The 14,811-nt window shown below is 52.4% G+C and overlaps 5 protein-coding genes across 5 annotated transcripts; 3 read left to right on the plus strand and 2 right to left on the minus strand.

Moving 5' to 3' along the window:
* Nucleotides 1-205: 205 nt before the first annotated feature.
* Nucleotides 206-1,524, minus strand: BJY04DRAFT_184811 (uncharacterized protein). Its single transcript, XM_073710674.1, has 3 exons — nt 1,205-1,524; nt 939-1,154; nt 206-894 (listed from the first exon to the last, which is right to left on the minus strand). Exons 1-3 carry the CDS (start codon nt 1,399-1,401, stop codon nt 288-290), a joined length of 1,020 nt encoding a protein of 339 aa, XP_073573341.1. The 5' UTR covers nt 1,402-1,524; the 3' UTR covers nt 206-287.
* Nucleotides 1,525-1,628: 104 nt separating this feature from the next.
* BJY04DRAFT_216352 (uncharacterized protein) lies at nt 1,629-3,303 on the plus strand (the record flags this gene model as incomplete). The annotated part of the gene is made up of 9 exons (XM_073715730.1): nt 1,629-2,179; nt 2,226-2,290; nt 2,337-2,350; nt 2,394-2,553; nt 2,598-2,709; nt 2,754-2,793; nt 2,843-3,022; nt 3,069-3,169; nt 3,219-3,303. 9 exons carry the CDS (start codon nt 1,629-1,631, stop codon nt 3,301-3,303), a joined length of 1,308 nt encoding a protein of 435 aa, XP_073573342.1.
* A 217-nt stretch (nt 3,304-3,520) lies between these two features.
* Nucleotides 3,521-6,739, plus strand: BJY04DRAFT_226549 (uncharacterized protein; the record flags this gene model as incomplete). The annotated part of the gene is made up of 8 exons (XM_073718438.1): nt 3,521-3,850; nt 3,957-4,140; nt 4,193-4,764; nt 4,823-5,252; nt 5,304-5,438; nt 5,484-5,611; nt 5,657-6,046; nt 6,100-6,739. The coding sequence occupies exons 1-8, from the start codon at nt 3,732-3,734 to the stop codon at nt 6,737-6,739; spliced, it is 2,598 nt and encodes an 865-aa protein (XP_073573343.1). The 5' UTR covers nt 3,521-3,731.
* A 335-nt stretch (nt 6,740-7,074) lies between these two features.
* BJY04DRAFT_216354 (major facilitator superfamily domain-containing protein) lies at nt 7,075-8,918 on the plus strand (the record flags this gene model as incomplete). The annotated part of the gene is made up of 5 exons (XM_073715731.1): nt 7,075-7,276; nt 7,327-7,461; nt 7,510-7,679; nt 7,732-8,805; nt 8,868-8,918. 5 exons carry the CDS (start codon nt 7,075-7,077, stop codon nt 8,916-8,918), a joined length of 1,632 nt encoding a protein of 543 aa, XP_073573344.1.
* A 2,125-nt stretch (nt 8,919-11,043) lies between these two features.
* BJY04DRAFT_184817 (S-adenosyl-L-methionine-dependent methyltransferase) lies at nt 11,044-12,304 on the minus strand. Its single transcript, XM_073710675.1, has 2 exons — nt 11,160-12,304; nt 11,044-11,099 (listed from the first exon to the last, which is right to left on the minus strand). Exon 1 carries the CDS (start codon nt 12,288-12,290, stop codon nt 11,418-11,420), a length of 873 nt encoding a protein of 290 aa, XP_073573345.1. The 5' UTR covers nt 12,291-12,304; the 3' UTR covers nt 11,044-11,099; nt 11,160-11,417.
* Between the last annotated feature and the right edge of the window lie 2,507 nt (nt 12,305-14,811).

Consider the following 14,811-nt stretch of genomic DNA (forward strand, 5'->3'; position numbering starts at 1 on the left):
CATGGTTTGTTTTCTCCAATGATGAAAGGTGGGGTTTTGTTGTTGGTTCTGTGCTCAGGTATAAGATGGGGCTAGTGCTGGGTAAATGTACAATTTAAGGTCACCACTAAGCATAATCGGATGGTCAGAGATCGTAGGTAATTAAATGACTGTGACTATGGAGGGGTTCGAGGAAGCGAGTGAAGCTGGATGAAGACGAGGGGTGTCAATTCCACCACTACGCGATTGTATCGGCTGCCCCTATGCTTGCATTCCTCTGCTATTCGCTGCTATACTGATATACAAAGCTAAGCCTGACTCTGCAGGTATGGAATACCCGTCAATCTAAACGCCCTCTCACCCAGCACGGGCTCATTCACCGGTTTGACCCGGTTATTTGGACACTCAACCCCATCTCTCTTCGCAACATTCGACCCCGTGTGCTTCGCATTCGGCCAATGAGTTGTACCAAGCCAATTCTCATACGCGCTCTTCTTCCTTACGAGATCCTCCTGCGTCGCATCTGCGACAGGCATGTAGCAGGTATAAATGCAGAACCGCGGCGTCGAGCCTTTAGGGCTGAGGTTGTAGTGTGGTGTCCGCGAGTCCCAGAGGAGGAGGTCGCCTGGTTCGGCGCAGACTTTGATCCACTCGCACCCGTGGTCGGCGAGCCATTTCATTCCGTTCTCCGTGTACCCGTACCACTCGGGGGTCCAGGCGGGGATGCGCGGTTCGTCTTTCATATCGCGGTGGAATTCTTCGGAGAGCAGGTGCGCGCCGCGGCAGACGATGAGGCCGCCGTCTTCGGGGCCGTTGGGGAGGAGGTTGACGAGGCCTTGGAGGCAGCGGAAGCCGGCTTTTTCAGGGTCTTGGTCTTGGTGTGGCCAGGGCTTGTTGGGTGGGAGGTCGGTGCGACTGCGGTTGTCAGCGAAAGACTCCAGAGGCGGTGGTAGACTTACTTTGGGAAGCCGAAGTTGATGGCATCAAAAGACACGATCAGGTCTTTGTCGTTGTAGACTTTTTCAAACGCGTCGAGCACACCTGCTTCGCTGCGGACGTCCCAGACGAACTTCTCGTGGGCAACACCGTAGTGCATGCACATGCCCTTTTCGTTGATTAGAGGGAGGCGGTCTTTGTGCACGGTGGCTGGATCATTGCGGTCGAAGCCAAGTTCACTGCGTCGTTAGCTTCCTCGTAGGTACTGCGCCAAGTAGCTTGGACTTACAATCCTTCCAACCAAGAGTACATTTCGTCCGCATATTTGAGAGCCCGCTCCTTAGGTACAGCTCCTTTCACGACAGCAAAGCCGTCCCGGGCCAAGTCATCGCGGAAGTCTCCATATTTTGGGTCTGTTCCGTCCAAGCGCAACGGGACGCTCTCTTGGACGGCGATGGACTCGGTCATTACTGTTGTTGTCGACATGATTGTTGTATTCAGACGTAGTAAAGTTGACAGTTCCTAGTAGCTTATCATGAATATCATCGATGTTTATATCCATGAAGACAACCGTAGTTGCGCGTGTGAGCTCAAGATTTGGCAAACCCCACCGCCCACTTTCCGTCGTCGCCCACTCGGGACGATTTGTGGAGGCAGGGAAGTGAAGGAAAGACAAGCGGGGCCCCGCTGGAGGTGGGCATGCATCAATCAAAATGGCCGAGGCCAAGCACCAAGGATTTTGTGCTTTCTACAATCGCCACATCATGAAGCCCAGCAGTCCGTTTCGTATCGTCATTGTCGGTGGCGGCATAGCCGGCCTCACCGCGGCCATTGCGCTGCGCGCTCCCAACCGGCGAATCCTCGTCTTAGAACAATCCCGACTCAATAAGGAAATTGGGGCATTGATTTCACTGCAGCCTAATGCGAGTAAGATTGTCTATGATACTTTTGGCCTGGGCAGCGCACTTGAGGATGCGCGGGGCATGGTAGACGAAGGTTTTCGCGTCTACTCAACGGATGGAGAGCTCGTCAACCAGGTTTCCCTGGCCATAAAACCAGAATATGGAGGTAGCCGGATTGTATATCATCGAAGAGATTTTCATGATGCGTTGAAGAAAGCAGCGGTTGCGACAGACAGAGATGGTGAGCCAGTCGAGATCCGGATTTCCTCTCGTGTGGTCGGCTGCGATCCGGATAGTGGGATCGTCCATCTTGAGAACGGAGAGACGGTCGAAGGTGATATTATCATTGCGGCAGATGGAATGTGAGTGCAGCTTTGACTTGATTGGGCCAAATTGACCCCCTACAAGTCACAGCATGATGCGCAAATATGTCGCTGATACCGACGCTGTGCCGAAAGCGACAGGTCATTCAGGTAGGTACAATTCTTTTAGCCGACAGGGGTATGCTAATTATCACAGCGTATCGATTAATGGTAAGCGTCAAAATCCCATAGTTGGGAGATGCTGACGGAACAGATCCCATCCGAAACTCTAGAGAAAGAGGAAGAAGAGTTCTGCAGCAAGATCAATCCGAGAAGCCCATTCACGTCGATGGTTGTCGCTCACAACTGTCGCCTTGTCATGGGCCCCGGCAGGCATGGTGAAGTGTTTGGGATCGTGGCGTTGGTGCCCGACGGTATGTCCCTAACTCGCTGTACAGCAGTTATTAACGGTTCACAGAGCAGATGAACGAGGACCCTAATGCGAAACAATCTTGGGTTTCGGAAGGCAATCTGCCTAAGATGTTGGAGACTTTCTCCGAGTTTCCTCAGTGGATGACATCCATTTTCAAGTCAGTCTCGGCTACCGTGTGAGGCTTGTCTAACTCAGTAACAGGCATTCTGCGGATCTAGGGCTGTGGCAATTGCGCGACATTGTAGGTAGCCTTTCTCCACGTTATAAGCTGATTACTGATGTTTGCGTAGGATCCTTTAGCCGCCTGGTCGCGCAATAGACTCATCCTAATCGGCGATGCTGCTCATGCCATGCTACCGACGCAAGGGCAGGGAGCTAGCCAAGCGATTGAAGACGCAGAAGCTCTAGGTGCATTTTTCGAGAAGACAGTGGACGCGCCATCACAGGAAGAGATTACGAAGACGTTCTCAGTATAGTTGGTCCCTTTCTTCGCCGTCCGACTCTGACCACTAGTAGGATATATTTCGGAGTCGGCACGCTCGGGCAAGCCTGATCCAAGGGTACAGCCGACAGGCGGCAAAACCCGGTACTGCAAAAGGAGACAATACTGTCACAATGTAAGAATCCATCTACAGCGAAGCTACCACTGGTTGATTGATCCGACAGGAAACCCGACGAATTCATGGATTTCAATTGTGTGTACAACGGAGCGAAGGACTGGTTGGAGCGGCAGTCAAGAATCATCACCTGAATCTTTTGGCACTTTGGCCTAGTTGATTTGGGGAGAAGTCAACTGCCAGCGGCTTTCGAGAGCAAGACCGAAGAGCGACGCCTAGAAGCGTCTCTATAGGGCGGAAGCGCGTAAGCCAAGAGGCGAATGGGCAAAAAGAAGACCGACGGGCAGCAGCATCAGCAGTGTAGACGTTGAATGATGACCGTATCACCGTAATCTTATAGGCTAGGCAGGATGAATGATGAATATGATTGTTATGGGGCGATGAAAGATGCGATGACGGATCTCGCGGGGAAAGTCATGATTTCCGCTTTCGGCTAGCGTCGGCTGGGGAGTTCAAGTGGTCCACACCTCCCGACTTCATCACCAACTTCATCTCTCCTGCTTAAATCTCTTTGCCAATCTACAGCTCTTCAAGCGTGTCATATCAGCCTGATAATGCATCGATGTCTCTACCCAACAAGTCTCCCCGCGTCAATGACGCCGCTAGACCCCACCAGTGCCCCGAGTGCGATAGGACATATGAGCGGCCCGATCATCTAGCTCGCCATTTAGACTCCCGTGCGTCCTACCGTCGGTCTATTGCTTCATAAACATAAACTGACATTTGAGTCAGACCGGAACGAGCGGACATTCCAATGCTCGATCTGCCACCGCGGCTTTAATCGTAGGCATGACGCCAGCTATCAAAACACACGAATTGTACTAATCTTTCACCCCAGGGACGTACTGCAACGCCACCAGTTACTTCACAGCGCCGGGAAGCCGGTTGGTAAATATCGAGGGAGAGCTGTTGAGGCCTGTGAGGAGTGCTCCACTGCCAAATCTAGCTGTAGCAACAGCCGGCCATGCAATGTAAGCAGAGCCCTGCCCTGCAAACTACGACTACGTGACTAAGTTAGATCAGAGATGTCAGAGAAAGGGCCTGCCGTGTGTTCCCCGGAAGTGCAAACAACGCCGCGATCACGCTCTAGCAACCCCTGCAACGGATCTTGATCTCCACGGAGACTTTGGCGAGAGCCTGAATGACGCAGCTTCCCCAACACTATCGCTTGAGGGAGACTATACCACTTGCCAGACACGGGCCAGGTTGGAGCGCACGGATAGCTCACTGTATTCGCCGGTCACACCGACCTCATCGGTACTGCCATATACCGGCTACGGATCGCGCAACAACGTTGCCGACAGCTACCAGGAGGTGAACGAGTTTCCAGCGTTCTTCGAACACGTCATGCTGCCGACGGGCACATCTCCCTCAAATGGTAACCCTGGAGTGCAGCAGCCGCGAGGTGTCTTTGATTTCATGGAGCCCGACTTTAACAGCCCAGGTGCTGGCTTGTTTGGGTCGGATATTCTCTTAGACCTGGACAAGATACTTGAGTTTGACCCCTCCGGTGATGTGTTGACTCCCGGTCTGGATGGGTCTTCCGAGGAGCAGAGTGCCAGACAGCGAGTAGCGGCTTTTCGAAAATCATTATGGTGAGGAACAAGCACTTTCTCACTTGACTATAGCTGACGTTATGTACTATGTATGTAGGCTTTGGGTTCCGGAGAAGAACCAGACTGGCTTCAGCGATGATGAGCAGATACCGCTGCGAGATGCAGACATGACTGCTTCTATATCTTCACTACATAGATCTCGCTTAGAGTCTCTCAACATACGCGGGAAATTGAGTCAACAACTACGCGATAATATCTTCCAGTTGGTCATAGGTGTTGGGAAATCGAAGCTCTCCGTGTCCACCTTTCCGTCGGCCGAATCTCTCGACGCACTTATAAAGATCGGAATCTCCAAGAGGACCGAGACTGACGCCTGGATCCATCCGTATACATTATATCGCCAGGATTCGAGGCCCGAACTACTAACAGCTCTTGTTGCTGCTGGCTGCGTGTGTTCTGCTATTCCGTCTGTTGGAAAAGCTGGCGTGGCTCTTTTGGAAGTTGTCCGCGTCAGCCTTGCACAACTTGTAAGACACACCTTACGTTTCGCTATACACTACCTAATCAGGTCGTTCCAGGTTGAATCAGACAACAGCTTTTTACGAGACTTGCAATATTTTCAGGCCTCCATGATGTGGCTAGATATTGGCATTTTCTGCGGCTACAAACGCAAGATGCAAATCGCGGAGGGCAACCTTCAGCCTCTATGCACTGTATGTACCTCCCTGCGTTTAGCCTCAAATTCCGACTTTCTCTAGGCATTGCGGAGAGCGGGCGCTTTCGACCGCTCCTTTTATTCTCAGCGTCAGTCGCCCCATGTTTCGTTGAACGGGCAATCGCTCGAGGAGGCATGGTCAGAATGGGTTCAGCAGGAATCATTGAAGAGGTCAGTTCTCCAGTTCTGAAAGTGTCAACTGATCTGACGATTTAGACTCGCGTATCATCTGTTTGAACATGATGTAGAGGCCGCGACGGCCATGAACAGACCAGCACTTACGAGCTATACCGAGTTTACACTCCCGTTTCCCAGCGCCCGTGACCTTTGGCTGGCACCGACCGCAACCGCCTGGAAGGCTCTTTGGGAAACAAAATACTCACATTCTGAGCCTACCAAACTGTCACTGAGGGATCTACTTGCCGACCCGTCATTGCTAAATCAACCTCTCATCAACATTGACACAGGTGTCGTAAACTCCGCGCTACTACATGGTCTGATGAGCCAGGTGTGGGAATTTCGACAGCAGGCACTGCTAGCCGACAGCTCTCAGTCTACTGCAAAGGCAGTTACTCGGCTGTGGTTGCAGAGCCGACAAGAAGACTTGTGAGTACGGTGTCCCTAGTTTCAACCAATGCAACTCACACGATGGTTCACAGGTTATCGCTATTCAACACAGTCAAGGATGACATAGGGACCCTTCCGGCGAACGCCACCCTCTTTACTCAGTTTGCCTTGATGCACCTTCATGTCCACTTCGACTCTATCCAGCGGTTTGCTGGTCAATTTGGAGAGCTAGAGGCGAGGCAGGAGTACCCCAGGCTTCGTGCTTGGGGATTGACAAAGGAATCTCGCCTCTCAATCTGGCATGCTGGTCAGGTGCTTCGCGCCGCGCGCCAGGTTCCCCCGTTTCAACTCCGTGGCTTCGACAGCCTAGCAATTTACCATGCCGTCTTGGTGTTGTGGGTCGCAGGTCTCCTACGCTGCGGTGAAAGGCAAACGGATATCTTTGCCTCGTCTCCAGGTTACGCCGAGGTTCTTGTTGGTCTCGATGGTGCCGAGACCGAAGCAACTAAAGCTTTTGTCAATCGAGATATCGGTCAACCTGCCCTTACTCTGCAAACGACCAGTCCAGGTGGGGAGCAGACGACCATTCTCTCCTCGCTGCGCAGCCCACGTCTGGTCATGGATGCGGGGAGGCAGGTTTTTGACGGGAATCTCCAAGGAGCGGAGGATAATCTACCGCCGCTCATCGACAACCTTCGTAAATTGATGCACGACCTGGGCAACCTGCCCTAAGACTGATGAACACTCCAATCACAATGTTAAACTCGAACTCCACGATAAGCATCCACGACTGACACGTTATCGCCGCTCGGCCGCCCACGTGAACCACACAGCCGACTTCTTGAGTCGGTACAGTGGGGAGAGTTTGTGTGGTGCGGCCACGAGGCGTGAAGTCCGCTCTTCGGCTTGTCCACACAGCCGGTGGGCAAGCTACCCCAACTGCCGTGTCAACATTTCTGACAGTGTGGGGTCCCCGCTTCCTCCACCGTCGCATCGGAAATAGCTCGTTCATGACAGGATAAATAAATTTGACCTTCTTGTTGATCCGTGTATCTCACGGTCGCAAAATGTCACTGCCTCTGGAGGACAAAGCTGTCATTGAGTTCACGGAGAATGTGGAGGCCGCAAAGCAGCAGCCCGCAGATCATGTCCTTGTCGATGACCATGGGGAGATCCAACACCTCCCTATCCCCAGCAAGGATCCCAATGATCCATTGAATTATACGAAATGGGAGAAAATTGGTATCATCGTGACCTGTTGCTGGTTCTGTAAGTCCCTCGCGCTGGTCCGGATGGACATGCTTTGACAATTTCTGTAGCAACCATGTCCCTCTCACTTGTCGGAGGCTTGGGTTCCATTCTGGAGGTCTTTTTTGCCATGTACATGGCAGAAGGTCATACTACAAATGAAGTAGTATGGCTAGCGACATTTCCCTCGCTTTTCATCGGCATTGGTAGGTATCGCTTGGTCACTGCGCCGCATGGATTAACAAGGGCTGCAGGCAATTTCGTCGTCCTCCCACTGGCACTGCTTTATGGTCGTCGGTTTACCACCATTGTGTCGACAGTTGTTCTATTGGCAGCCACCATCGGATGCGCTGTCAGCAATACATGGGAACAACACTTTGCGCTACGGATCCTACAAGGCCTTGCAGCCGGTGTAACGGAGTCGGTTAGTTGAAGCTCCGATGCAACACGCGCCAAGCTAACATTTCACCTTCCAGGTGCTTCCACTTGCTCTCTCTGAAGTGACGTTCATTCATCAACATGGAATGGTGTACGGCTTGTACTGGGCCGCGCAGAGCGCCATCACAGGATGCCTCAATCTAGCCGCTTCCTACGAAGTGGCTGCCCTCGGATGGCGATGGTACTACTGGGTATATGTAATTACGATCGCTGTTGGCCTCGTCATGGCCGTGTTCCTCGGCTTCGAAACCAGCTACCAGCGTAGCTCCCAGTTTGTCAATGGTCGCATGGTCTTGACAGACCAATTTGGCGTGACCAGGCTCCTAACGGAACATGAAACCCGCGAGTATTTGGAAACCCACGGCCACCCCTCAGACGATGATCACGTCCCCGAAGAACTCCGCCCGAAAAAGACCTACGTTCAGATGCTTATCCCCTGGTGTTCCCCGACCCAAAACCCCCTCCGCCTAACAACTCGCACAACCTTCCAGATCTTCGAAGCCTTCATGTCCCCTGGCATTCTCTACGCCACCCTCGTCTCCTCAGTTGTTCTCGGCTCCTCAATCGGCATGTCCCTCTCCTACAACACTGTCCTGCAACACAACTACCACTGGGCCCCGAAGTCCATCGGCTTGATCAACCTAGGCGGCGTCTTCGGCGGCTTCGGTGGCATGCTCTACGCCGGCTACTTCGGCGACAAATTCATCATCTGGATGGCGAAACGCAACGGCGGTGTGCATATCCCCGAGCACCGTCTCCCTCTGCTCATCTTCCCGGGTGTCATTGGCGTTGTCGGTCTCCTTCTATACGGGTTCACAGCCAACGGCAGCGCAACATGGGGCGGGCCCTATATGGGCTGGACGCTGTTCCAAGTCACTTTCGTCTCCGTGCTTATTCTCTCAACGTCCTTTGCTGCTGAGGCGTGGGAGAAAAACCCGGGTCCGGCCATCGTGGCTGTTGTTGGGGTTAAGAATATCGTGGCGTTTGGGTTGAGTTATGGCATTAATCCCATGACGCAGAAATATGATTATCCTGTTGCGATGGGCATTCTTGCGGCTATTTGTGGTGGGGTTTTCTTATTGGGTGTGCCGGTTTATTATCTGAATCCCAGGGTAGGTTCTCTCTTTGTCTTTTTCTTTCTGGTCAAAATGAGCCGAGCTAATATTTTCTGTAGTGGCGCCGATGGATGGAATTGAAGGAGGCGAGGAAGGCCATGGTTCAGTAGGTGCGGATTACGGTTGATACTGCTCTGTCCAAGATGTACCCTGGTCGCAACATATCATATGACAGCCTATTCTTTCCAAACGACGGATACCTCGATGGTTTCAGATTGCTCTCGAAGCCAGACTATCTACTCTCAATCTCATCCTTGCTTCTTATCGGCAAAGGGTTGATGCCGTAGTATTAGCGCCCTCAACGGTTTGACTACAACGTATTAAAAGTACGAGACAATTTTTTTTTTTCTTTTCTTCCAAGCACCATATCGTACTTGAGGATAACAGTAGTCCCATAGATTTCAAGTAGCGAATGTGATTATGGTGCCTTTGCCGCCCGACTTGGGATGCGATATATATTCTGAGCACACGTGAATCAACATTATAAATCTCACTATTGGAACCCTATCGCGAATGAACTAAGAACGAGAGGGATAGATGGAGACTTTGTATTATTCTCTCGGAACAAGTTAGCCCTCTAGGTGAATCCAAAATGTTGCGTTCTGTCAAGGGTTGAGTGTCTGCATCGCCATAATCACAGAAAGGGGGGTAGGTACTCTAATAAGAACAACAGCAACAACCTTGGAAGGAGAACCGGTAGTCATCTGGGGCCGTTATGTTGTAGAATGAACCGATCTATCTAACACGTCACCAAACAAGGGCAACCCTCATAAAGCCTTATATATATATAACCACCGGCTCTAAAACAAGCAATATCCCACCCCACCCACCCACCCAAAACTCGCACACCCCAAACACCTAACCTCCCAACAGAATTCCACAACCTTACCTTCCCTCGAGGTCCCAAGGAAGCATGTTTACTCAAAACCCGGAAACGCATCCCACCCGCCATCCTGGCCTCCATCTCCATCTCCACCCTTTGTCTCGCTTTCCGTCTCCCTCTCCTCAGCTACACACCGACCACACCCACACCGAAACCGAAACGAACGCGACAGATGCTCTCTCCGCGCACTCAAACTCGCAAACTCCGCCATGTCGAAATACGCAATACAGCATTCCTCCCCGGCGGCGATGGCCCGGGATGCCGTGAAGACCATGCAGCCGGTTTTGTTGGGTTTGTGCGTTATCTAGTTTGGGTTTGTTAGCACGAGATTCAATCTGAGGTTAAGAACAAGAGAGGAAGACTCACGTTTGGCCAGCAGTCATGATTCGCTATCGATGCTGTCGGGAAGACGGCTGCGCCGAATTGCTCGCCTCTTCCTGTCCTGGTCTCATTTCCTGTGTCTGGTTCTGGTAATGGGTCGGAGGTGGGAGGAAGAGATGGGGGCGTGCCTGTTGCACGAGGATATAGCCCGAATGAATTCGCTTCTTCTTTGCAGATCAACGCTAGTACCTCGTCGTTGGGGAGGTCGTGTGGCAGGGACGAGCGAGAGAGGTACTTCTTCACTAGGATTGTCCATTCCCGGACGGAGGAATGGGACCAGGTTTCTGGTGTGCCGCACAGGGAGTTGATGGCGGGCCAGGCGGATGCGAAGTTGCTTTTGCGGGGAGATGAAGAAGAGGACTGCGGTTGCCGCTGTTTAGAGTCCGTGGTGGTGTCATCTGAACCCTGGCCCTGGGGCCCTGAAGTAGTGTCCGTGTCCGTATCTGTGTATCGCCTCGCAAGAAGTCGGACAATCAGCCAGAGCATGCCGAAGGTGTACTCGCCCCATTTTGCGCGTATCGGGTTTGCGTATTTCGACAGCCAGGTACACTCGAAAGCGTGGCGTGGTTGGTCGGTTTCGCGGCAGGTTTCACCGCACCAGGTTACGTCTGCGATGCAGCGGTTTGGGCATGGAGTGCCGGCTTTCTGGGGAACGTGCGCGTTGCATTGGGGGTTGCTGCAGAGGAGGATGGTGCTGTTGCTTGCGTCTACGTCTGTGGTGGGTGTTGGGGTTGGAATTATCGCGTAGGGCGGGTCGATAAGAAGGACTTCGCCTTTTTGGATTCGCTCTGCGGCTTGTAGCTGGCGGCCCTTGAGGGGATGTACGCTCTGCGATAGATGGGGATGGATCCACGGGATCATAGTGCAATTGTATAGTCACGGAGATTACCGTTCGTTGGGCTGGGGACGGAATACGTGGGGGGTTATCATTTTTCTTTTTTGCTGCAAAGGTGAAGTTCTGGCTGGGGTGGAATGCGGTTATCAGAAATTGGGCTGGCCCACTCGGTTCCGTGGAATGGACCTCAATCTGGGCCCGGTTAGAAAGGCTTCATTGGCCATATAAGAAGAGCAGCGGATTATGGCTAACTGGATATTGACATAGTGGATTTGTGCAGAAAATCGTGGTGAAAGCTGGCGATTTGATAGGAGCGGCCCGACTGTCTGCTCCATCTGCTTTCGGCTAGCCGAGTTCTTCGCGATAAGCTCTGTTGCCGAGCTTAAGCTTAACGTTTGAGGATTGTTCTTCAGTGGTTGGAACTGTTGTTTGATTTTAGGGACGATTCAACAAGCAGCACGGTTTGGTGTGCTAGAAATGAACGAACGGTGGCTCCTCGTGATAACACGGCTACTTCCTGACGGCAACCACAAACAGCCGCGGGTAGCGCAACAGCACTCTTCCGTCTATAGCCTTTGGGTATGCTTTCTCAATGCGCCCGAGGTAAGACTTCAGAAAAGCATCCCTATCCGCCGGTGATAGCGGATCAATGAACGGTCGCAGACCGGTCCCTTTGACCCATTCTACAACTGCCTCGTGGCCGTCAAGTGAGTGGTAATAGTGCGTATGCCAGACATTAACATCAGCACAAACAGGCTTCAGCTCGTCGTAGATTTCCTGCGGAGTCTGGAACGTGTCTCGACCTGCTGTATCCAAGCTACTAGCCCAAGGACCATCCGCGGCGGTCTCCCGCATGGCAACGTGTGACGGCTCGGTGAGATTATCAGGGACCTGGAATGCAAAGACGCCACCGGATGGCTGCGCTTCTATCAACCGCTTGACGACCTGAAGTCGCTCACTCCGCGGAAGCCACTGGAAGACAGCATTGGAGAAGAAGAGGTCTACCGGCTCTGCGGGGGTATATGTAGTCAGGTCATCGACGGTAAAGTCAATGTCAGGGAGAGTTGCACGAGCTTTCTTGATCATGTCGGGGGATGAATCCATGCCGGTTACACGGGCGTCTGGATACTGCGATAAGAGCACTGCCGTAGAGTTTCCAGGGCCGCAACCCAAATCTACCACTCGCTTTGGTGAACCGAAGGGGACTTGGACAAGAAGGTCCCGCGATGGCCGGGTGCGTTCGGCCTCGAATTTAAGGTATTGGTTGGCGCTCCAGTCGTTTGCCATCTTACGTGTCATCCTGCTGGTAGAAGAGATTGCGCGTGAGGTCGATGAAGCGACAGATACTGAAAGTCGTGATATACGTGCAGAAGAAAGCATCATTGCCTATGTACAAGGAAGATGGAGAGAGAGAGAGAGACTTGCTTTTTCTGATGGCTGTAACCGGCGATATCGGCAGCGGTGATGACAGCACGTGACAGGTTTGCCGAGGCCCGTCCTTTGTCTGCCTGAGGCACCAGGAACCGGAGTTTTGCCGCTTCCTCCTCATCCTCCTCATTCTCCAGCAATCTTTCCTTCGCTTGTTTTTGCTTCTTGTGCATCGATTTGTCCATTCTTTGTATAATCAAATGACTCTCGTCACTCTGTCATCACACAGTGTATTTGCCAGCCGTCGGCGATGATGACGAATTTCCCGCCCTGTCCCTCGACCTGCAGGTGCATCTGCACTCGAGCCAACTGCCAAAACAAAGTCTTCCAAGATAAGCTCTAAAACAGATCCTCGGACCTTCCTCCTCCGTGCAGATCATCGCGCCTGGGTAAACGATGTTTTTGTTTCGTTCCTGCTTGTCCCTACGCGTCAGGCGTGCTGGTATCCTCAGTGTTCTGTGAGAGAATGCAAAGTCATCAGCTCGCTGCAGACCGACCGAGTCTGTCCACACCGGTTGCAAAGATCTTCCATATGCGACGATCGATGCCAAGGGCATGGTTCCTCTCCCAAAAAGAAAAGCTCATGCACCACGCGGATCTCTCTGCACCAATCACGAATAATCATGCAAACTATTGGCTGCACTATGGCGATTCAGGCCAGTCCCTTGTACATCATCTGTGACATCGACTGATGATTCGGCTCGCATTGTTTTCTGCAGCCCAGGCTTTGGTTACTGGACCCGTTCCCCGAGCAGGCCCGAGTCGCCCGACCAAGTGGACATCCTTCGAGGGTCTTTTCGGTCAACAGATCTTCGCACAGACCACTGACTACTCGCCATCATCAATCCACCCATGTACTTCGTACTTCGTATTGGCACGGTGAAAGCTGTGTGGAGCGCCGATGGCGGCCCTCTTTACACCGACAGTCTGGAGGTTCTGTCAAACACACTGAAAGGTCTGTCTCTTGCTCAAAAGCAATGTACGTCCGGAATAGGAGAGCACGCTCTTACTCTTCTGGTGTCCCTATTCTCTGACTTGCGACTTGCCAGACCTTTGTCAAGCACTGGATGAACCGCGATTCGATCTTTATCACTGCGAAGTTACGGCACACAAGTCACGGTGACGGGCCCAGGCAATCAATAGTCGGGCTTGACAAGCATGATATACGTCAGTCCACAACTTAATCGGCACATGATGATCATGATCTACCCGCTCCATAGATCTGTGCCACTCTTTGTCCCCTGCGGATAGACAGAGCTGTCGGGAGCACCCGGCCCTATCACTGAAGAAATTACGCATTGAGCACAGTTATATTATCTCACATGGCTGATCTTGCCTTGCGATGCCAATCCGGGGCCGTCACGATGCCGAAGACCCTTGATCGGCATTGCTCTTCAGCCAGCCACCGCGTTCAAGAAGGAAGGTAAATCAGGATACTCACCGACATGCAATATTCCTTGTAGAATGTCGCCGTGTTTTGATGCTACTTACGTGCATTATTATATACTATTGTCACTGGTCTATCTCCCATACATGTGGCAATCTTCATAGCGCGGACGTATCTGGACATGGCGAGCCTACCGCAAGCGAGCGTGGCACCGCACGAATCCCCGCTCATGAAATCCAGCTACCCATTGGCTGGATGGAAGATTGCAAGCTTTGATTAGACGATCAGACACACTGTCAGCTTTTCATGCTGACATGTATTATGGTGATGGCCTACAGTAAGCCGATGTGATGCAGACCACTGTTTCTGCAGGCAACCGGCCTGCCAACCCTGCAGAAATCGCTTCGATGAGCAACCGCAGTCTCCGCGGCAAATACTCACACTGGCAGCGAGGAATGACAGATATTGAGCGGCCCTGGCTGATCACTCATCCTTGCCAGTAGGACGAGCACGAGTTGGGGGCTGCATTGCGCTCTATCTCGCTTTTCAGCTACGGAGTTATTGCTGCTGAAACCCTGCGGACTAAGCTCAGCCATGGCCTCCAATGCTCCACTTCGGGCGAGATCCGATGGAGACCAGGAAATAGTCTCAAATCCACGGGAAACCGGCAACCAGGAATACAGACAAGAAAAGGAAATGAGCAAAGCTTTTCAGAGGCTCTCTCTGTGGTCGACGATCGCTGCCACTGCGGATCATCGCTAAGCCATGGCAGTGAGAGGCTGGCGAGTCCCAACTCCACCGGCTGAAGAACATATGGGATCCACCCGCGGTGATTGGCCGTGGGGCGCAGGAGTATCAGTGCTGTCAATGCACTGTACGAGCGAGATTGGGCAGTATAAGATCTCAACAGGCCCATCCATCGAGCAAACTGCTTGCTGCGACGTCGTGGAACCGAACCCTTGCATTGGAACCAGAACTGACACATCACAAACCCACCATGGCCGACCCGAAATTCCCTGACTTTGGTGCTTTTCCTATGCCCGAGATGGCCGAGATGCCTGCCCCGATCTACTCTCCTACCTTTACCAC

Source organism: Aspergillus karnatakaensis (assembly GCF_047715665.1).
Source record: "Aspergillus karnatakaensis strain CBS 102800 unplaced genomic scaffold BJY04scaffold_14, whole genome shotgun sequence".
Taxonomy (NCBI): domain Eukaryota; kingdom Fungi; phylum Ascomycota; class Eurotiomycetes; order Eurotiales; family Aspergillaceae; genus Aspergillus; species Aspergillus karnatakaensis.